Source organism: Equus quagga, chromosome 22 (genome assembly GCF_021613505.1).
Source record: "Equus quagga isolate Etosha38 chromosome 22, UCLA_HA_Equagga_1.0, whole genome shotgun sequence".
Lineage (NCBI taxonomy): Eukaryota > Metazoa > Chordata > Mammalia > Perissodactyla > Equidae > Equus > Equus quagga.
In genome coordinates, this window is record NC_060288.1 from 14,879,488 (window position 1) to 14,902,710 (window position 23,223).

The 23,223-nt window shown below is 39.4% G+C and overlaps 1 protein-coding gene across 1 annotated transcript in view; it reads right to left on the bottom strand.

The window, feature by feature from the left end:
• Positions 1-2,616: 2,616 nt before the first annotated feature.
• Positions 2,617-23,223, bottom strand: part of LONRF1 (LON peptidase N-terminal domain and ring finger 1) — a 40,481-nt gene continuing 19,874 nt past the window's right edge. The window contains exons 4-13 of the mRNA XM_046648815.1: positions 22,004-22,126; positions 19,088-19,237; positions 18,061-18,301; positions 17,870-17,969; positions 16,254-16,368; positions 12,894-13,015; positions 10,040-10,198; positions 9,759-9,921; positions 6,667-6,819; positions 2,617-3,948 (exon numbers count right to left, since the gene is read on the bottom strand). Of these exons, the coding sequence (XP_046504771.1) occupies positions 3,790-3,948; positions 6,667-6,819; positions 9,759-9,921; positions 10,040-10,198; positions 12,894-13,015; positions 16,254-16,368; positions 17,870-17,969; positions 18,061-18,301; positions 19,088-19,237; positions 22,004-22,126 (1,485 nt within the window). The 3' untranslated portion in view covers positions 2,617-3,789. The remainder of the gene's footprint in view (positions 3,949-6,666; positions 6,820-9,758; positions 9,922-10,039; positions 10,199-12,893; positions 13,016-16,253; positions 16,369-17,869; positions 17,970-18,060; positions 18,302-19,087; positions 19,238-22,003; positions 22,127-23,223) is intronic.

The window sequence follows — 23,223 nt, forward strand, 5'->3', positions numbered from 1 at the left end:
CTTTAAACATTGGCTTCGGAAGAAATTTCCTATCATTGGGCCAGTTATCTCATTGCAGATCAATACCAGGCAACTGAGTTATTGCAATTTTGCTTGTCCTCAGTCCATCTGTGTAAGTTTGCCTGATTGTTTCCCTTTAAATGGATGAATTTGGTCCCTAAGAAAGCAAGTAGATTATTTTACTAGTCTTGAGCTCTGGGGAAATTACTTGCACTATCTGTTTCTTCTCTTCTACTCTCCTTAAGAAACTTCTATTAGATGGACGTTACGACTTTATCCTCCATGTCCCCATTTTTCCCTCATACTCTATTGATCTCGGCATTGCATTCTGGAAAACGCCCCAACTCAACCATCCACCTCACTCGTTCATTTTTTTGTCTGCATCCATTCTTCTGTTTAGCTCATCTACTTAGTTTATTTTTATGATTCATTCCCCGACTCAGCAAACTTTTATTGAATGCTTCCATGGTCCCAGGGACCCTTTGAGGAACACTGTTTCCACTCCTGTATCTTTTTTGGAATGCACATCCTCAAACCTAAGGATATTGAGTTTGTTGTCTGAGTGTTTTTCCTCAAATTCTATGATTTGCTTGTTTACTCATCTCTGTCATTTGGGATCCCTGTTCCTTCTTGTGGGGTTGCTGACTCAGTCCCTGGTAGCGTGCCTCTGTTGACTGTGGAACTCTAGAACTTACTGCCACGTGAGTAGCTTGATGTCTTTGGTGGAGAGCTCTCATCCCATTGGGGACGTGAAGCTGGTTAAGGTTTTGTGGGTCTTCTCTGGGCCAGTGCCCACGTTCAGTGCTTTGGTGTGAGAACAGCTGCTGTTGCTGCCTGCTGCCCGGCCCAAGTTGGGGAGAGGGCCAAATGATCCAGCTACGCAGCCTCAAGGAATCTTCTTGGGTCTTCCAAGGCTCTCCTAGTTTGGGGCTCCCACGTAGTCCTCTACTTCTGTAAGTCTATGCTCTCCTCTGGTCTTCCATATTGGACCCCGTTTCCATAGCTCAGAAATTCCTAAAAAGCATTGGTCAACTCATGGACTTTTGGTTTCACGCCATTAGATTTCACTTTCTTTACTGTCATTTTTTTGGCTTGGGGGAAGAAGGGAAGGCAAAGGTATTTGCTCAGTCTAACCATCTTTATCCAATTTTCCTTCTTACTTGGCATTTATTTCAGTTCTGTTCAGTGATGAGCCTAGGTCTTGGAGATTAAATCTGTCTAAAGTGCTAGATACCACTCATAGTCCTCAGGAAAGGGATTATGTCTATAATTCAGCTATTATCTCCAAGAAGTGCTTAGGCAAAGTGCAAGTGTTATGGAGTTCAGAATCCCAGCTGAGTGGAGTCATCCAAGTGGGACCTTGAAGAACAGAAAGAATTGGACGTGTAGAGACAGGTGTGTAAGAGCAACAACTAGCTACTTTGGCTTGAAATGTTGAATTCATGACAGAACTTAGTCACTTAAAGTGATGAGGGGAAAAAATCTGTCAGATTTGCTTTTTTTTCTTTTTATAAACCATAGAAAAGTGCAGTAGGAAAAGAATTTCCAGAGATTTTTAAAAAATCTACAGACAGAAAAACTATAAGAGATCATTTATAACAAAATTAGGGTCAAACCATAAAACCCCTGAATTATCCAGAATTCCTATTTCTGTGTGTAGATATATAGAGACCATTTAATGACCATGTGTGTGTGTGAGTGTACACATGTGTGCATGCACACATGTACACATACATATCACAGATGTGGATTCAGCACCAGTAACTTCTACGGCCATCTGATACATATTTTGACAACTATATAGGTAAATTCTTCATTTATACTACCCAGACACTATTTAACAGGCATTTAATAGTTTTTTATTACAAGAAAGTTTAACACTTCAGAAACTAGTGACAAGGTACCTAGGGGGAATGTTTTCTGCAGAACTGATTCTCAGATAGCATAATTACAGGGGCAAAGGCTGGTCCTCCAGGCAGTCTTTTCCGAATGCATTTAAAAACATTCAACATTAAAAGTGATTTATTTATATTTGGAAAATCTTCGCTGGGAAACTGGGGACTGAAATGGTCAAGGCTGCTTAACCAAGAGGAGTCCCAATTGGGGGTACCGTGTATGTAAGAGTTTTATCTTTATCCTAAAGGGACTTGGGGTTTTTTTAATATATATATATATTTTTCCTTTTTCTCCCCAAAGCCCCCCGGTACATAGTTGTATATTCTTCGTTGTGGGTCCTTCTAGTTGTGGCACGTGGGATGCTGCCTCAGCGTGGTTTGATGAGCAGTGCCATGTCCGCGCCCAGGATTCGAACCAACGAAACACTGGGCCGCCTGCAGCGGAGGGCGCGGACTTAACCACTCGGCCACGGGGCCAGCCCCGGGACTTGGGGTTTTTAAAATGATGAAAATAGTTCTTAGAGCACAGTTCTAGGGCCTAAAGCCTCCTTAAGACACTGCATTGTTTGGTCAAAAAAATGACCAAAAATGTATTTTGAAAGCTATAGCTTGTCTCATGGCACAAAACAGATAAGCAAAACTCATCCATTCTTACTGCATGTGGTTTGATTCCCCCACCGATCTTATTTTGACACTGACCTAAAATGTAAGAAAAAAATTCTTATGAATTTAGCTTTTATTCAAAATTAAATAAGCAAAAGCAAAATTTTTAAGAAACTTTTACAAATTACGTACATAAAAGAAAGTTACTAGGGACAGTCACAAGTTTGCAACAAATAATTACAAAAGTATCTAGGGCAGCATGAATATTAACCATGTCACAGCATGGCGATCTAACTGTGATATGAATAAGGCATAACTAACATCGGCACCGAGACCAGAATTAAAAAAGAAAACATACTTTAAAAGCTTAGTTCTACGTTAGGCTTCTTCTCTTCCCCCAGATCCTTAATGAGTTTATACTACGTAATCTGTTTAAACAAACACATCCTGTCAAACTATAAATTACATAGATGGGCAGTTAATGTGAAAAGCCCCCTAAGATATACAAACTAACTGGTACTGAATTGAGCGCTCCATTTACCTTTATGTACAATTAAATGTAAACCATTTTTTCACAGTTTTAATTGTTTTATGAATAGATGCACAGTACCATGTCAGGTTTGCAATTGTTCCTGAAAACTGGCTCTAGGTTCTGCATCCAGTGCCTGTCGGCCACCAGGATGCAAATATTTACATAAATAAGAAACTGTGTCATAGTCAATGGTCAAGACAGTTCAGCAAGAGCAGTATTCCAACAGAGAGTGATACTCAACATCATAGTTTACATACTTGTGCAAATATAAGCATTAGGACAGATAAATCTGAGGCAAATTCAATTTGCAAAAACTTGTATCGCTACTGTTGTAAACGTGGGCAATAAATGACCCTCGGTAAGTTCTGCTCTCTATGGCTTTTTTTTTCTTTTAAAATTTTAAAGCCAGAGAAAATGCACACGCACGACCCACACGCACGCACACACACACGCCCCACACACATACACAGAGTTCTCATTTCATTATAGTATATGGTACATAGTGCAACTCCATCACAATGCAGAGGTTTAACACACAGTCAGTGCGTGTTTTTCTGTGCAAGTTCTTAGTGGTCTCAGTCCTAGCTGAAGGTATTCATTTGCAGAACCACATGAATCAGGAGGTTGGAGGAAAAAAAACACAACAGAACAGTTTCATTACATTTCTCAAACCAGCACTGGGTGTGCAAAGGCAGCGGACAACCTGGCTGTCCACACAGCCAGGTTAGGGCAACTTCAAGGGAGGATCCAAGCAGTTAGTTATTTAGATTGGTCTCTAGAAAAATAGGTCAGTATATGCTGTATCTTTGTCAATCGTTCTTTCAAAGACTTCATCGACAAAACCGACAGCTGATAGCGGGGGTCTACGGGCAGGACAGCAAGGAGCCACCAGCACCACGCGGGTCCGTTAGGGGTCGCCTAAAAATAATCAACATTTTATAGTATTAATAAGACAAAGATTGATGTCATAACAACAATAACAAACCGCCAACAAGCCAGTCTCGATCGCGCACTTCACTGTGTCAGGTCCTATCTCAAATTCTTTTAACGATCATGGAATGAAGGCTATTATTATGCCCATATAAAATGGGGAAACTCAAGCTCAGAAATGTAATGCGAATTGTTTAAGATCTCTCAGCTCGTAAGTGGCAGGGCCAAGATTCGAATCCAGACTTGACTCCACAGCCAACACTCTTTCCTTAAAGCAGGGTTTCTCAACCTAAGGATTTGGGGCCAGATAATTCTTTGTTGTGGGGACTGTTCTGTGTAGCACATTCAGCAGCATCTCTGACCTCTATCTACCAGCTGCCAGGAGCACCTCCCCAGCTGCGACAGTCAAAAATGTCTCCAGACATTGCCAAATGTCCCATGGGGGCAAAATTGTCCCTAGTTGAGAACTGTTTTCTTAAAATATATATTTAAAACATTAAGCTAATTGATATTTTAAAATTTCTTCAAAGAACTGTGGGATCCTAGGAAAGATAAAAAAAATAAAGGTCTCAGCTTCTACTTTCATTTGAGAAATGTACGTATCTCCAGCAAAGAAGTCCCTCTGATGTTGTAAGCGCTGACTATTGGCCATTGAAAGAACCAGGAATTTATATAAAAGAATTTTTAAGCCACCTTTAGTACACATTGATTGCTTTTTATTGAACCCGAAACAAGAAGTTTCAGAAGGACAAAAGGAGCTATGATGACATCAGTGTTGATCTCCATAAGCTCCTTCTAGAATCCAACTAGAGTTCTCTATTTGCGTACTGTCTGTTCTCAATTCAGCATCACCACCACCTCCCTCAGCATTTCAGATGTCAGAAACTACATTTCCCAGAATCCCCTCCCCCATATGGTTCCAGGTTAGACTTGGCCAATCAGAGGCACTCCTGTGAGATGTGGAAGTTGGAAGAGAGGAAGCCACTCTTCTCTGGAGACTGTTGCTGAGTGTGGGCAGATGTGAGATTTGCAGAGACTTTCCAGAGAATTCTTGAAAACCACTCGCTGCCCTGCTGCAGACGGAGATACTGGTGGGGATTTCCCTGGGACTCCTAAGAATGAGAGCAGCGTCCCACAAGTTCTTGAGCAGCACCGTGCTTCCCTGTGCCTGGTGGAGGTTTGTGGCTGTGGGGCGATTCCCTGACCCCCACTGAGGATGACCCTGATCGTCAGTCCTCCGGCTCCCCCAATGGCTGGGTCAACTCTACATCCTACAGTAAACCCTTCGCTCCTGGAATATATGGAGTGGCTGCTTTTGTGTTCTGACCCAATCCTGACTTGCACAATATGACTAAGAAAGCAGTGGACCAGGCCTGTGTAATTAAAGGTGAGTGTGGCAAAGTCGATGGGAAAGTAGTGTTGAATTTTTCTATACGTTGGTTTGTTACGATTTAAAATTTACTTGCTCAATTTTGCACTTATCAAAAGCTATTTCTATCAAGTTCAATGGGATTTAGTTACCCAAGATAAAACCAACATGTGGCAACTGGTAATATGTGAGACACAGAATGAGTACTCAATTTGGAGATGGTCTGATGTTGAAATTTCAAGTTCAGCTGAGGAATTCAGTTGGGATTCAGGTAGACTTAGGCCAACCTTTGAAAACCGGAATGAGAGGCGGTGTGCATCCCAGTCGGATCTATTCTCTCTCCGTCTTCATGGATCTATTTACAGCCATTCCTTTATGAGATCTATTACCTTCTGACCACAAACATTTTATTCAATTCAAAATGCTTATGCCTAAAAGTAAGTGCTTTGCTGAGTCTAGAATCAGATTTTCCAGGATGGACACTCTTGTTCTTCTTCATTTTTTGGGGGGAGGGGTGAGGAAGATTGGCCTGAGCTAACATCTGTGCCAATCTTCCTCTATTTTACGTGGGACACCACCACAATGTGGCTTGACGAGCAGTGCAAGGTCCATGCCAGGGATCCGAACCCACAAACCCTGGCCCACCAAAGCAGAGTGTGAGAACTTCACCACCACACCACCAGGCCGGCCTCTGGGACCCTTCTTTGAGGCCTCTTGCAGTGCCCACTGCACAGAGCTCCTTGCACAGAAGGTGCCGGCTGTACGTTAACAGCTGTAACGTACATGTACGTTACACGTAAGCTTAAAGGTAAACCCTAAGTTCCTGAGCAAGACCGTAAGAGCATAAGAACAACAGTTTCAACAAGGAGTGATGTAGTAAACATCACGAGACAAAAATGGATTTAAGTGGCAGGGTAAAAGTTGGAGATAAAAGGAGAAACGAGAAAAGATTTTTACAAGTATAGAAAATGATATATCTTTCCACTGTCAAAGAATAATAGCAAAGGCTGACGGGCTGGAAGGCATAGCTGTCTCCTGGATGGCACCACGTCCCATTTTTAATTCCTCACCCCTCCTTCTGGAAAACCCTCACTTAAGGGCTTTCTCCTTCTCTGGCACTCACTCCTACAGGCATCTCAGCTGACACCGATTTCCACGCCCTTCCTATATAAAATGTAGTGGACACCGCTGCTCTGGAGAATATGGTCATGAGGCTAAAGACAGAGGGACAAAGGAAATGCTGTACAAAAGGAAAACGAAAGAAGAAACTTAAAAATCTATTAATTTGGGTTTACAAACAAGTGAGACTTTTGGAAGCAACATCAAAGCCATCGTACCTGAAGGTTTTCCTCCCTCCCGGGCATCGATCCAAAGTGCTGAAGAATCTGGCTTCGAAATCTGTCTCTTAAATTCTGAAACCAGCTGCAGGCTTGAGAGTAGACCAAATCATGAAGCTGTCTGAGATTCTCTATCTCGTCTTCCTTCTCAACCTAGAAATACAACAGTCAGTAAGACTTCTGTGTCTAATCTCCCTCCACATCACCAACCCTACAGAGATGGGAAAAGACGTCAAAAAATAGGGAGTACATATTTCAGAGCTGGATCAGAGGCTATTATGCTTATGCAATATACAGCACACATTTCTGCCTCACATAGTGCCAATGGGCCAGACTAAGACAGCGAGGCCTGACCTCCACCTGGCCTTGCTGAGTTAGCAATGCAATACTGCAGAACCCTACTAACAGCCCCTAATTGGGAGTGGTAAGAGAGAGAGTCGTTGGATAAAGGTCTATACGAATTTGGAATTCCTTTTGTCTTTAAGGATCAATGGCTTTTGAAAGCAGTGGAACAAAAAAAGCTGAAGAATACAGTTGCTACAATAAAAGGAGACTGGGGGTGGTTTAAGGTACAGATGACATGGCAGAAAGCAGTAATGGGATGGAGGACAAGCATTAATTACATCTTTAACCAGGGAGCTGGGTCAAAAACAAAAACAAAAAAAACCGCAACAAGTAACTTAGCATATAAAGCCAATACATCAAAAGACAGAGAATAAATGATGCAATGATGAACTCCTCCTGCTGTATAGGCCCAAGGCTGTGGACACCTCCATCACCCCTCCATACACCTTTCAGACTAGTGGATCATCAAACTGCAGATGTGAAATTAAATGAATTGGTCTTCCAGCCTAAGACCCAGAGGAAGAAGCTCACAGAGTGCAGGTGGGAAGATGCCACGTTAACTCATCCATCTCAGTCTGATTTCTGAAATGCACTTATATCCCACTCACTACGTGCCCAGGGAGCGTTCTGTTTCATATACATTAACCAGAACAAATATGAGACCTGACTCAGACCTTCATGCTTCGAGGATGACTCAACATGAAAACAACAAAGGGAGTCTCAAACATTCCGAAATAGAAAAGGCAAGACTATAGCACACAAGAGAGAAAAGAACACACTTTGTATTTGTGAAAGATTTGAAATGAAAAATAAAACTAAAGTTTAAAAAGCATCTGCTTTTTGCACAATAATGTGAATGTACTTAATGCCACTGAACTGTACACTTAAAAATGGTTAAAATGGTAAATTTTATGTTATATATATTTTACCACATTAAAAATAAATTTAAAAAAAAAGGTAGAGGAGCCATATGATTGAAGAATTCTAGTTTTGGAAAGACCATACAAGATTCAGCCCCCTGCTAACACACATTGGTCTTGATCTGAGCAAGAAATAAACTAGCGACTTGTTAAAACTATCAAAAAAGAAAAAAGCCTCTGCTTTGTACCCTTACAAAATTCAAGGAGACAAACCATGGGCTCTAATAAACAAGTAATGATAAACATAAGAGTCTGAGATGGAAAAAGGAGCTGGCTAAGAAGCAGGCAGAAGTTTTAAAAGCAAGCTTATAAAGTTAAGAAACTTTATTGCAATAATAGAATTTAAAATTTCAATAGAAATCACAGAAAACAGAATTGCTACACTAAGGGAAAAAAAGACTTTGATATCAAAACAACAAATGTGAGAAGCTTTTCCAGAAGGGACAAGAAATCATTACATAGATGAGGCACTGAGATGAGGAAAAATTATTAGACACTACTAAGACCACAAAGACCTAGAGAACTCAGTTTTCTAAAGATCAAATCCATAACGCTTTCAATATGCTATTCGACTGTCATATGTTTATATTTATATATAGTCATGTGTTCAGCCACATACTCAAGGGGTTTTGGCATCAAATCCAATATATGAAGATATAAGTTTACGTAAAACTAATAGAGTTCTTAGTTTTATGAAGAAGGTTGCCTTTAGCAAATGATTCTATCAACCAAGGATGCCTGAGGCACAGACTATACCAATCAACTCAGAATTTGAACTCCCACTGTACTTTTGGCCTAGCGCACAAAGCACACTATCCCACAGCATCTTTATAATAAGACAGGAGAGGCAATATCAGCCTAATCAAGTTTATCAGCAGAGAGGCAATATGGTATCATGAGAAATCACAGCATCAGGAGCCAGAGGGCTGGCGTTAAGTCATTTTTATTACACTTCCTATAAGATTTTAAGCAAACTAATTAACACTTCTGAATCGTACTTTCCTCGTCTGCAACTACCATCAAGTTCTGAAAATTCAATGGGCTAATGTTCATAAAATGCCGACACTCAATAAATGCTGTTTGAGACAAGGGCCCAAACAGATCAATGAACAAGTGATAGTAAAAGATCTACATTTTTATAATGCCTTTCCAAAGGAAACTGCCTTTAATTTGATATTTGTAGCATCACCAATCATTTTTCAGATCCCTAAACTAATCGCAGACGGTAAATTAGATATCAGAAGTGTCAGAAGGGTCACATTCACCCTCCCCAGATAAGATGTCACCAACAAGTATACAGACAGTGCTTTATCTGTGATGCCCTAGAGTTGAACACAGCACCCAACTGTGCCTGTTTTAGCATTAAGATTATCTTAGGCATATCTTCATATACAGAACAATTCTTAAAGGATTTTATGTGTTTACATCAAATTTCAATCTACTGATTACCTCAGCTTTGACTACTAATAAATTCAATAAAAAAGGGCAGGGATTAGCAGCTCTCATATCTTAGAAGGGTTGGAAGTCCAATTCAATCAACCACTATCGTTAAGCTCCCACCATGCAAATGTACACATACAGTCTGGGCATTGCGCTCATTGTTGAGCCTGTAGAAATGAAGAGGATCTGGGTTCTGGTCTCTCAAGTTCTCGTGGAACTCATAATGATTAAGAGCAAGATAAGAAAACGGTAACCTGGAGCTAGTTTGCATAAGGATTGAGGAGGTCTCTGATAAAAAGAACTGCTTTATGTGCCTAGAAGATATCAGCCTGTACAATGCAGGACAGAGTCTACCAAAGTGTGCTGAAAAATAGTATTTTTTAATACCTTGACATCTTCCAAATATTCAATGTCCGCAGTGCAATATCCATCTTTCATTCCTCTTTTTAAAACCCTAAACCGCTTTCCTCCGACTGTATCAACTACGGACCTTCCATCAGGTAAGAAATGTACATTTCTAATTTGTAACATACAGCCATAATCTGCAAAACTAAAAGAAAAACTCTGATTAATATGAAAGTTCAAGCAACAAGCACGCAAGTTCTCAACAATGTTCAAAGGAAGTTCCAAGATAAAAATAAAAATATTTAAGTACATGAAAAGCATACCTATTTTGGGTATCACTCACACACATCCCAAACTGTTTCGTTCCAGTTTGTATACTTCTCCGAATCATCAGCCTGTATCTTGGCTCAAATACATGAAGAGGACAAGGCACAGTGGGGTAGGCCATAGTGCAGACGAATATTGGAACATTCTTGGTCAAGCTGAAGAAGGAAAGAGTTTCATTATTATGTAGCAGAACACACGACAAAAATGAGCAAAGCTTGCAAATTAATATAAAGCAAAAGAAATTGGCTCTAAACAAGGTGAATAAGAATCAGCATCCCCTTGATTAAGTTCATGCTGATATAATATTAATCCTAAAAATCTGTTTGTGCTCTTCTTATTTATACAAGTAAATTTGATTTTGAGATACCAGGTTATCATATAGAGTTAAGTATTTTGATGAATCAAAAAGCAATTGATTATAACTACTATTTTATATTAAAAATCTGTTTAAAATATTTGTACCATGACAGGGTTACTATCTTTTATCCATAAAACACTCTAGGTTACTCTTAGAAAACAGTAAGGAAAAATGAGCTCCCACAAAGACAAAAGGCAAATCATTAAAAATTCCTAGGCATTAAAATATTTTCAAACACACTACCAAAAGCAGATAATTCGATAACATTTTTTCCAGAAAATTAAAATGATACAACCTTTTTCACTGCTAGATTGGTAGGAAACAAGAGGGATGAAGGTGATGCCCAGCTGGGCAAGAGTATGGAAAAAACCAGTGGTGCAGGGGGCAGTCTGTAACAGTGCAACTTGGCTGAAAAAGAATCTCGCTGACGAATCAAAAACTTTAAAAATGTTCAGATCCTTTGAACCAACAGGCTCACTTTTTTTTCCTACAAGTACTCTAAGAGTGTTCAGTGTAGCACTGTGCATAGTAGCAGAAACTTAGAAGCAAAGAGAGAGGATGAGTAAACTAAACTATGACATAACCACAAAATGGGATCCTATGTTTAAATGTTTATACTGATGAGAAAAAAAAGTTAGAGAATAATCTAAGTAAAATGATCCTTTGTTTAAAATGTATTTATAGATATTAAAACCTGGAAGGACATACACCAAAATGCCAGTGGGTGATTCCCTTTGGATTACAGATTATGTTGTTTTCTCCTTTTCTTCGAAAAGACCTGAAATTACTTATGTGAAAGTAATATTTAATAAAATCCTACTTAGTATATAAAAACATATTTAATACCTCTACTTTTAAAACTGTGTATTCTACCATCACTGAGTACTCTCTCCTTACGAATGTAAGAACTGAAAAAAAAACCAGTAAACCTATTAATTAGCAAAACTTTTAAGTACCGGGGATGAGCTACCCCTTAAAAAAAAGCCCCATTAGTAAGCAGCAGGATTCCCGCAAGGTTCTCTCCATCGCACTCAGCGCCCCTCACGTTACTATTCCATCTGTCATGTACGGATTCCACTCTTCTGAGGGGGGTCTGGTTGTGTCACTAGGTTTAAGATTTCAAAGGACTACCTGTGGCTTTCTTATATCCAGGTTTCTACAGTGTTGATCAAAAGCTTCATAATCCTCACATCAGAATATTTTCTATCATAAAACCACACAACAAAATATCAATTCCTTGGGAAGATGAATCAGTAACAATTTCTATGAAGAAAAGACTAGAAATCTCTCTTCTACTGAAGGCCACTGCCCAGTGAAGACATGTGATGGACACATATGGAAAAAGAACACTCTGCAAGCACAATTAATTTATCCTTAGAAAGTCAGAAATACAAAATGTTTGATTTATACTTTGAAAAATAATGAAACAGTATATAAAAATTACAATTTTACTCTTTATTGTGTCCACTTGAAGTAAAAGAAAAAGAGTTAAGAAATTAAAAACCTATGAAAGAAGTTTAAAGAGGCTCAAATGACTGGTGAAAGAGGGAAAGACATGAAGGGAAAAGAAGGGGAGAATTAAAGTACAAGAAAGATACTATATAGAGCCACAAAACCAGGTCCAACCTATTCAACCCCAACTAGACACTGTGTCCTCTTAACAACGGTCTCTATCACTGAAGCCCAAGGTCACCTCCAGGTTTTTCACCCGCCTGATACTAACTCAATTCGGCTAGCAGTCAGTATCTTCACTAATTGAGAATTTGGCTCCTAAGTCACCTCTTTCAATTTCAGTCTCAGGCCTCAAGGTCCCAACCCCTTCCAAACCTCTAACTGGCTACACCCCCTGCCAATCCAGGCCACCTATCCTCACCCTTCCTCCTGCCCAGCCTGATACCTGAGGGCTGCTGTGCCCAGCAACCACTGTTCCCAGCTGCACCTCTCCATTCCCAATTCCACTGCCTAATGTCACTGCAGGAAATCCCTCCCCCACCTAAGTACTACTTCTATGCAAAGAACTGAGCCAGGCATTCCTCATAGAACATCTGGAAGTTACCAAATGAACTTTAAAATGATTCTGTCTGGGGGCTGGCCCCGTGGCCGAGTGGTTAAGTCTGCGTGCTCCGCTGCAGGCGGCCCAGTGTTTCGTTGGTTCGAATCCTGGGCGCGGACATGGCACTGCTTGTCGGACCACGCTGAGGCAGCGTCCCACATGCCACAACTAGAAGGACCCACAACGAAGAATATACAACTATGTACTGGGGGGCTTTGGGGAGAAAAAGGAAAAAATAAAATCTTAAAAAAAAAAAAAAATGATTCTGTCTGTTGAGGACAGGGGAAGCTGACCAATACTCATTTAAAATATGCTTTTGACTAGACTGGGCTGAACTTAAAGACAGGATCCAGCTTGCTGTGAGAAGGTTCCTCCTGACTGTTTTCAAGGGTAGTAGCTCGTAATTTGATTACGTTAACTTTTATGAGAAGAAACTTACTGTGAGAGTTCAGCAGTTTCTTCATCATATATTTTTTTCCTCTCAGACAGCTCATCAGGCAGATACTTCACCATCAATTCTTCCAACAGCTGTGTGACACAGTACCTCCTATCTGCTAGATACTAAAAGACAATATTATTTTACATTCCAGTACTTTTTTTTCCTATAGTATACAACAGGCAAAACAGTTTAACTGATATATTAGAGCCTTTATTACATATTTATGCGGTCAATTCTGAATAAATTTAATTAGTGAGGGGCAACGTTACAAGGGATGATGCCAAACAGGTACACTGGTCTGTGGGTTTGCTCAAGAGCATTAAAGATACATGGCTGCAACTTGACCCAAGCACTGTGTATAAGACCCATGTCTTGCTATGAGCACAAATCCTTTATTAGTAGCAGCCAGCACTGCCCCTGCCATCTCCCACATCAATTTCCATCTGACAGCTCATAGGTACGCAAAACTAGCATTTTAACTGAGAAACAAAAATAAGGTAAAGAATAAAGAAATTAATGAATTTGCCTTATTTAAGAAAAGCAAAACCACTGCCCTTTTTTTTGTTCCCAATTTCAGTGGCAGAGTTTCCAGATAATTTTTCTTTCAGATTCTCCTTCCATGGTCAACCCACGATCACTCAGACCCTTATCAAGAGGCTGTTTTTCCTACAGGATGCACCTGCCAACTCTGGCTCTATATGCAATGGTACATCTGGACCGCTCCCATAACACTCTGCAAAAGTGCCACCCTTATGCATTTTTGTGTCATTCTCTTTTCCATCTGCTAAAAGTCATCTCTTTCATTCCTGCCTATGAAAAGCCAATCTATCCTTCAAGGTCTTGCTCCAATTTTACCTTTTTCATAAAGTCTGCCTTAATTATTTTTCTGTCTCCCAAGAACCCCATATTTTACTGCCTTTACCACATAAAAGGCAGTTACCATGTTACCATCTCCTGCATTGTACTACATGGACAGGAATTCATCATGTTTCCGTAACTCAAGGAAAAACTGCATAGGCCCGGGGACCAGGTCAGAGTACATGCACAGAATTTTGGACAAAGAAAATGCCCAATGCAAATTAATTTACTAAAAGCAGTGAGGAAAAACTCTTGGGAGACAATCACAAGACAAAATAAAGAGAAGCCATCCTTTAATCTGTAGATCCAGCAAAAACAAGGGTTTTGTCATTATCCAATGAAAAATAGAGTAGGAAAAATGAGAGGTCAGGAAATGGATTATAGCAATGGTTTTCAAACTTTAGCGTGAATCAGGGCTTGTTAAAATGCAGATTGCTGAGCCCCACCCCCGAGTTTCTGATTTAGTGGCTCTGGAGTGGAGTCTGGGAATTCATATTTTTAACAAGTTCCCAGGTGATACAGATGCGGCTGGTTAGAAGAACACACTGAGAATCACTGGTCTGGAGAGGGGTACTCTGGAGCAGACGATAGAGAAGCAAACAACTGACGAGTTCATTATAAAATTAATCAAATTACAGACATTATAAAAGTAACTTTATCATTATTTTCTATTAAATTAATAAAGATGTTTTAAATTGTAAGATTCATGTAGCAAATTGGGGGAAATATAGCCTCTCTTACATTACTGATAGGAATCTAAATTTGTACAACATTTCTGCAGGCCTAGGCAATTTGGCAATTGGTTTTAAGAGTCCTATAAACATAGGGCCTTTGATCCAGTAATTCTCCTCCCAGGAAATTACCTTAAGGAAACAGTCAGAGACACAGAGCACGGTATTAAAAAAAGAAAGGACAAAACAAGTTACATACCCAACAATAGGGAAATGTTAAATCATTGGACTATTATACTGCTATAAAAAGCATGTCTTTAAAATATATTCAAATGAAAAGATGGGCAAAATAAAACTACAAGTAGGAAAAGCATAAAACTATAGAGTATATCAATTTTATTTTTTTAAATATCCATTTGGAGTTTATAAATTAAATTACACAGGATGTCTTCAAAGTCAGGACACAGGATAAAGTTATTTTTAAATAGTATCTTAGTTATACTTTTAAATAATATGCTTATTTTGTTTTCCTGCAAACTCCAGACATTTTTTAAGGTGAGATATCTCTAAATTTAAAGCAACGTATCTAACTGTTAATCTGAAAAAAGCATAATAAATACACTGGAGAGTATCTAAAAACTCTAGAAACACAGGAAAAATAGCATGTTAAGAGTATTTCACCTGAACACATTGAGCATATTAGTGGAAAATGTAAATGACAAACTCTTTAAGAATAAGTTTATCGTTTGTTTCCTGACTTTGCGAATATTCTGTATTGGTTTTGTGTTTTACATATCAGCTCGTTATGTAAGACAGATATCAAATGTAACAATACGCACAAGCTATTATGACATCAGTACAGAGCTGTATTTTCTATATAGGAAATAACTATGTATATTCAATAGCAAAATAGTTTTTCAGTTTGTTTATTCATATTTGGAAGATCCTTCTTTTTCTTTAAACAATCCTGTCAGCCATCAGGGATAGAATCACTCTCCTGATCAATGCTACCATTGTACTGGGAGCTCGAATGAGAAGGCTGTGGCCTCACCTTAAGGGATCTCCAATCACTCAAGCACAACGGAGAGGATGCTGTCCTCCCATGGTCCCAGAAGACGCCACCTCAGATCTCGGTGCTTTCCTGATACAGGTTATTAGTGCTGATCACTGACTACGTAAGAAGGGGTGTGGAAAGCCATGCCTCCCTCTCTTCTTCCCAGTCTACCACTTTCTAGAGCTGCGCTGTCCAATGTGGTAGCCACTAGTCATATGTGCCTAGTTAAATGTAAATCAATTAAAATTAAACAAAGTGTAAGAAATAGTTCCTCAGTCACATTAGCCACATTTCAAGTGCTTAATCACCACAAGTAGCTAGTGGCTACCATGTTGGACAGCAAAGAAATTGAGCATTTCTATCAAAGCAGAAAGTTCTACTGGACAGAGTTGTTCCAGATATTGAGGGGGCTAGGCTAGGCCTGAAATCTAGCCTATTACTAGGGGTGGGAGGCAGAGCAGTTGGGTTTCCCCAATATGGTCATCATTAAAATTGAACCTACTCCTGACAAGGTACCTGATCACACCCACTTTGTCAAAAAAGTAAGCACCGGGGTCTTGGTCGCAAGGACCTCTCTGTTTTCCCCTACCCTCTCCTAACTCACTTTTCTCCAACACTAACATACGGGTAATGAAACATTACCCTTTTCGGTCACTCAGGATATATAATGTAATTCATTCTGAACATGATCATTACTTTTTCTATGGCTGAACAGAAATGAAACTATGTTACCAAACTTAAGACCAATAAACAGATAAATATACAAATGTTTATTACCTCTTTTAAGCTTTCTTTGCAAAGGGGACAATATGGTGTGTGATCTAAACAACGCTCAAGACAATTCTTACAGAATGAATGTCCACAAGGGGTTGTCACTGGCTCAAAAAACAACCTGAAATCAACCAAAATACACATTAGTTTTCACATTAAACTATCCATTGGAAAAGCTGAACAAACTAATGACGGAACATGACACTAATCTCTATTTGGAGGAGAAAGAGGAGGGTTTGGTGGGCAGGAGAGGAGGGAAGGGGCAGTCAACGCAACTGTACCCTTCTGAACCTTTTAAAAGTTCAGCTTCAACAGAGGTACCCTGTGGGGGGCCCAGAGCCGTACTGACTAACAGAACAGCCACTCGCCACATGTCGCTACTAAGTGCTTGACGTGTAGCCGGTCCAAACTGAGGTGTATGGTAAATGTAAACTACACACCAGATTCACAGGCTTAGTGCAAGACAAATAAGGTAAAATATACCATTAATAGCTATTAATTAGTTTTTAGACAGATTCTTATTTTATCATTTAAAAATTAATTTTCTTAATAAGCTTATAAAAGCCTTACTATATAAAATTCATTAAAAAGAATAAGTCAATAAATATTACATTTGAATCCTAAAGAAATATTATGCTTCACACCAGATATAATACTCAAACCCTATGGAGAAGCTAATTTTACTTACGAAAACATGATACTTCTGAAGTTGCTAGAAGCATCGTTAGATGCACAAGTGCTTCAGAAACTGGCTGGTCTGATGCCCTCTCCTCATAAAGAAGCCCAGGCTCAGAAAGGACAGTTAGTTAGTGCCAGCCTGTGTCACCAGCACTGGGTCTCCTGACTCTTCACGCACTGTTCCTTAGACTCTACCACAATTGACGTCAACGGAAACGTTCTTTCACAACGATCAATCTTTTAGAATTATAAGCACAATGGAAATCCCTACCCAATGCTACTTTAACAGGATTTTATAGTTAAGGTATATAAACAAGATAGAATCACGCACATACAAATACAATCAGAATTCTTACCCTAATCTAAAACTATGTATCTAAACTTCAATAGTAAACATCTAACTTTTACAATAGTTTACAACTTCCCAGATACTTTTTATACTCAAGCCATTTGGTTCTCACAACACTACGAGAGAGGCGAATACTGACCCCACTTTCTAAATAAGGAAAACCGAGCTTCAGAGATGAACTTATTTGCCCAAAGTGTGAAAGGTAGATTAAGACTAAAATTCATCTTTTGATTTTCAGTTCAGTGTTCTGTGACTTACATTGCCTCCCATTACAGAGTATATTACAGTTATCTACTCTGTATTTTATTTAGATTAATATAAAATATTCATCTTTTAGGGGCTGACCCCGTGGCCGAGTGGTTAAGTTCGCGCGCTCCGCTGCAGGCGGCCCAGTGTTTCGTTGGTTCGAATCCTGGGCGCGGACATGACACTGCTCATCAGACCACGCTGAGGCTGCGTCCCACATACCACAACTAGAAGGACCCACAGCGGAGAATATACAACTATGTACCGGGGGGGCTTTGGGGAGAAAAAGGAAAAAATAAAATCTTTAAAAAAAAAAAAATTCATCTTTTATAAAATTTTATATACTTACCTCATGCAGAGAGAACACTCAAAATCTGAGACATCGATTAATTCCTCTGGGATGTCACCATAAGTTAAGGAAAATGTACAGACTTCATTGGGAGTTTCTACTAAAACAGAGACAAGGTTATCTTCTTTAGGAAAAAGTTGAAAGGCCATTCTAAATAAAGACGTTTTATAGGAGTATAGCAAAATTTTTACCTCCTTGTTTTTTGAGCTTATTTCTTCCATCTTCATTTACAATCACATCCTGGTCTAAAAGAGACAACTTTCTTTTCAGCAGAGCACCTTTTTCTTGAACAGAGAGGAAAGGTTCTAAGGACACTCTTTTTAAACAATCTTCTCTGGCAGGCATTTCTGTGGAATTTACTGCCTGTGCCGAGCGAGCATGGTTTAAGCTTCCTTTGACAGGCTCTGAGGTGACCTGTGGTATTTCTTCACTCTAGAAAAATACAATAAACCAGGGGGACTGTATTTCTTTACTTTCTACTGCTCTCACCAAGAATTAAACCGAAGTGAAACTCCAGTGCCTTATAATGTTCATTTTACTGTTCATTCAACAGTACCAACTTCTAATTCCAAAACCCTGGGCAGTAAATGATTTTTGCCAGTACTTACATAGCCTCAAATGTCAAACTGATTTACATTATAATGAGGTTTAAGAAGTTATGTAAATATAGTCATTCCTACCCTCAGGAAATTAAAATAAATACAATGCTCTATGTTTTCCAAGAAACGGAGTTTTCTGGCATTCAGGTAACCTAAAATTGTGATTAATGAACAAATACATCACATAAAAGTTTCTAGTGTAGGGGCTGGCTCTGTGGCCAAGTGGTTAAGTTCACGCGCTCCGCTGGGGCGGCCCTGGGTTGGGGTCCTGGGCGTGGATGTGGCACTGCTCATCAGGCCACGTTGAGGCGGCGTCCCACATCCCACAACTAGAAGGACATGCAACTCAGATATATACAACTGTGTGCAGGGGAGATAAAGCAGAAAAAAAAAAAAACAGATTGGCAAAAGTTGCTAGCCCAGGTGCCAATCTTTAAAAAAAAAAAAAAGTTTCTAGTATAAAATAAAAGGCTACAGATGAAGTCCTATTAAGACAATGCTTAACAGGTTGAAAGTACTACCTAAAGAGATTCTAGTACTAGAAACTAAGAAAGTGAAGATCTTAACTTGTAAAGAAACAGATAGACCAAGCCCACGACAATCTTTTCCCAGCACTTACCTGCTCGGGGCTAAGCTCACTGGCAGAGAGAGGCTCTTCCATTACCGAAGGAAAACCAAAAGGTTTGTTTTTAATACATGGTAACGGACCCCAGGAAGAGTCCTTCAGGCCTTCTTTTAAGTTTTCTGGTGATAATAAATCACATAAAATCTGTAAGAGAAATATTATAAAAGTGACGGCAAATATAAAATACTTGGTTAAAATAACACAAATTCACCTAATATTTAAGAATTTTTAGAATATTTGTAGCAGACGTTATTTTTAATGAACAGGGAAAGAAGAGGTTAAGTAATGTAATAAACAGACTCGCCAAATCGACTAAGAAGTCTTACAAAACCAAAGCGTGCCTCCACGTGGTCAAATCACCTCCAAGAGATGATTCAAAAGGAAGCCATGGGACAGGTTAGACTGGTAGCCCTTAGAAGGTACCCAAGGATAAGGTGGCCTATAAAGATTTAATACAAGGAAGAGATCTTAACAGCAGTAGACAATAATTTACGTCCAGACATTAATGAGTCTTCTCCGGTGAATGGGTTCATGGTTCACCCCAATGTGTATTTTAAGGCTGGACTCAGAGTGTTTATCTGAACTAAAGAACTTGAACCTCTAACTATAAAACCCTACAATTCCATGTATTTACACTGAATTTAGCTTCTCACTGAACTACAGCCCAGCTCTTGGTTGGGAGCACCAAATCGCAGCAGTCCCATAACAGCCAGGAGTTAACCCGGGAGGCAGGCAGCTGCACTATCAGAATTTCTGGGTGCTTCTATCAGGAACACATCTAAAACTTGCAAAGAAACAGGGTAGGTTAAAGCAGAGGAAGAACCTGGCTAGAAGGAAATCAAATTTTGGGGGTTGTCAAATAAGCTATGTTTATATGTACAGCAGTGCATTTCTTAAAAGTCTAAATTTGGAGGTTTGGTCTTTCAGCTGTACTCTCTCTCAAATGCACAACAATCAGAGATATTCATGAATCACTGCAATGTAAATAAGAGGGAAATATACACAGTGTAAATAAAAGTGTGCATATCTGGTAGGTGCTCAAGCAATGCCCCATTTAATACAAAAATATTTAAAAATCTGTAGATGTTTCTACATTTCCCCTGATTTAAAAAAAAAATGTATTAACTACACACCTACCCTTGTACCCAGCAACTCCACTCCTAGGTATTTAGCCAGGAGCTATAAAAAGCCAGGTCCACAAAATGACTTGTGCAAGAATGTGCACAGCAGCAACTGGAAACAACCCAAATGAAAATCACTACTAACTGTGAATACCACAAACTGTGCTACCTTCACACAATGGAACACTTAGTGAACAATAAAAAAGAAAAAACTTACTGGGTGTATCTCAAAACTATTATGTTGAACAAAAAAAGCCAGACACAAAAGAGTACATGCTGTATGATTCCATTATCCATTATCCATTCAACTTTAACAGAAGTTCTTGAATGGGCCAAACTGCTCTATGGTGGTAGAAATCTGAACAGTAGCTGCCTCTGGGAGCAGGTAGAGAGGGGACTTACCAGAAAGGGGATGAGGGAAATTTCCAGGGTGCTGGAAATTCTATTTTGATTGGGGTTCTGTTACAGGAGTGCATAATTTCTCAAAACTCATTGAACTGTAAAATCTATGCATTTTATTACACATGTAAATTATACCACAATATACAAAGCATATAGAGGAAAACCGAATATTTCAAAGCATCAGCTCTTTTGCGTTCATCTGACTTTTTTAACCAACAAATATTTACAGAAATATAAGGGCCTCCAACGGCATGGAAAACGCCATATTGTAAGTCCTTAAGAAGACTGCAATCTCACCGAGGCAACATGAACAAATATAGAACCATCAGAAAACACACAACAGTAAACAGTTTTTTGTTAAATCAGAGGCCTCGGATGTATATGCAAACAAACCTCATAGAGGATATTCCAGTGTTAGCTGGATTCATTAAGGCGTTTGGGATCTGAGAACAATTTCAGAGTTCTCACACTTCAGGGTCCTTCAGCATCTCCCAGGGTGCTAGTTACACGATGCCCCAGCTCTCAAGATTCTAATTCCAAAGGTCTGTGGTGGGGCCCAAGAATCTTTACGTTTACCATGCACTGAAGCGGTGCTGACAAAAAGCCACCCTTAAGAAACACCACAAAGGGGATAAACACTGGCATGTTTTGAGGACACTGAGGAGAGCATCAGGACCGGGCACCAAAATTGTATGAGGGTAGATTTTCCCAAAAAATGTTTCAAAGACTCTAGTCTTTCCAGATGTTCGATGAGTAAGTTTGACAAAAGCCGAATGCTGTTGTCATGCTGGCATAGCAAAAACTCTGAGAAGTTCTGAAGAAACCTGTTTAACTTGGTTTAACTCAATCTTTCAAGTCATTTGATCAGAGACCCCCCCCCTTTTCTCTTTTAAATAACACCTCTTAACACACCACAGAATAAACTTTAAAAAGTGATATGGATTACTGAGAAAAAGAGGGCAAAAAAAAAAAAAAGAAAGGAAAACATTGACTGGGGCAATACTATTGGTAACCATGGAAAGTAAGCAAAGTTGAGACATGACATGAAAGGCAAAAGGCAGGCCAATAAAAATTCCTGAGCAGGAACATCATGACAACAATGTTTAATTAAGGATGATTAGTCTGGCTCAGATGGAACAAATTATTAGGGAACGTCTAAATTTAACTAAGCACAAATAACGCATTTAAATATCTGTGAATGAAATGTTCTGATTTCACTAACAACTCAATACACAAAAGTATAGGAACCTGAAAACCACCTGCCAAATTGCTACTAAATTGGACTTATGGACTCCTTATGTTGTTATCCCAACTTTCTAATCAGCATTTTTAGGAAGACCTGTGTGTCAGCCCTGCCTGGAACTATTATAGTTGGTAAACTAATTACCTTTTCTACTTCTAGCTTTGCAGGTGCAAAATCTTCATCCAGGGCTAAGCACTGAAGAAAGAGTTGTAAGGCATCACCGAAAAAACCAGCGTCGTGGAGTACTTTTCCTTTCCTGAAGTAGACCTGCAGTCAAAGCAGAAACGCAACTTTTACTGAGAGACTTGCTTTTAAAAAATCAGCATCAAGTAAAGAAAAAAAACAGTCAGCTCGGAAATGCTCATTCTGAATCTCTGAATGACTCTGAGGAGCCCAAGGCGTTTAAAGGTATATTTACATACTAGCTGGAGAAGCACTCAGGTAGGAGGGACGGAGGCCCAGAAAGTGGCTTCAAAACCACATTTCTAATTACCTCACTTCAGCGCTAAGTCCAGAGGAATCTTTTTTTTTCCAACAGTTTTACAGTTGCCCATACAGATCATTTTCCCTTTTGTTCTTTTTGTCTGAGGAAGATTAGCCCCGAGCTAACATGTTGCCAATTCTCCTCCTTTTTTTGCTTGAGGAAGGTTAGCTCTGAGCTAACATCTGTGCCAATCTATCCCTGCCCCCCCCCCCCCCAAACTTTATATGTGGGTCACCACCAAAGCATGGCTGATGAGCAGTGTAGGTCCACGCCAGAGATCTGAATCTGTGAACACAGGCCACCCAAGAGGAGTGCGCCAAACTTAACAACTATGCCACAGGGCCAGCCCCTTCCATCTTATTCTTAATAAATATTTGTCTTCTACTAATAGGTCATGCCATCATGGCAGTTAGTAGCATTTTCTCTAATTTATAATTTTCACAGCTTTCTCACTATACTACCCTCAAAGGCAGTTTTGAATGGAGGAAAAAGTCACATAAAAGAGTAATTTCTAGCTTAAAGAACTTGGCAATTTGATAGAAAGGAGATTTAGTAAACTGATGATATATTTTATATTTACACCTCAAGCCTTTTTTAAAACCACATAGGCAGGGCAACCTCCTTTGCCCCATCTACTGTATGAAATCACTGTCTAATCATCTAGTTCCCATTATAATGCCTCAATCGACTGTCCAGGCTCAAAGACTTCTTCTCTTTCCAGTAATAAACCTCCTCCATCCATGTCCAGTTTGGATCCACTTTGACAATATGGCCAGTTGTATCTCTTTGAGGAAATTTTGTCTACTGAAATCTCTAATTTTTTCCATGCCTTGAATTCACGTTGTTCTTTAATAAGGAAGTAAGTTTCTTATAATTTAAA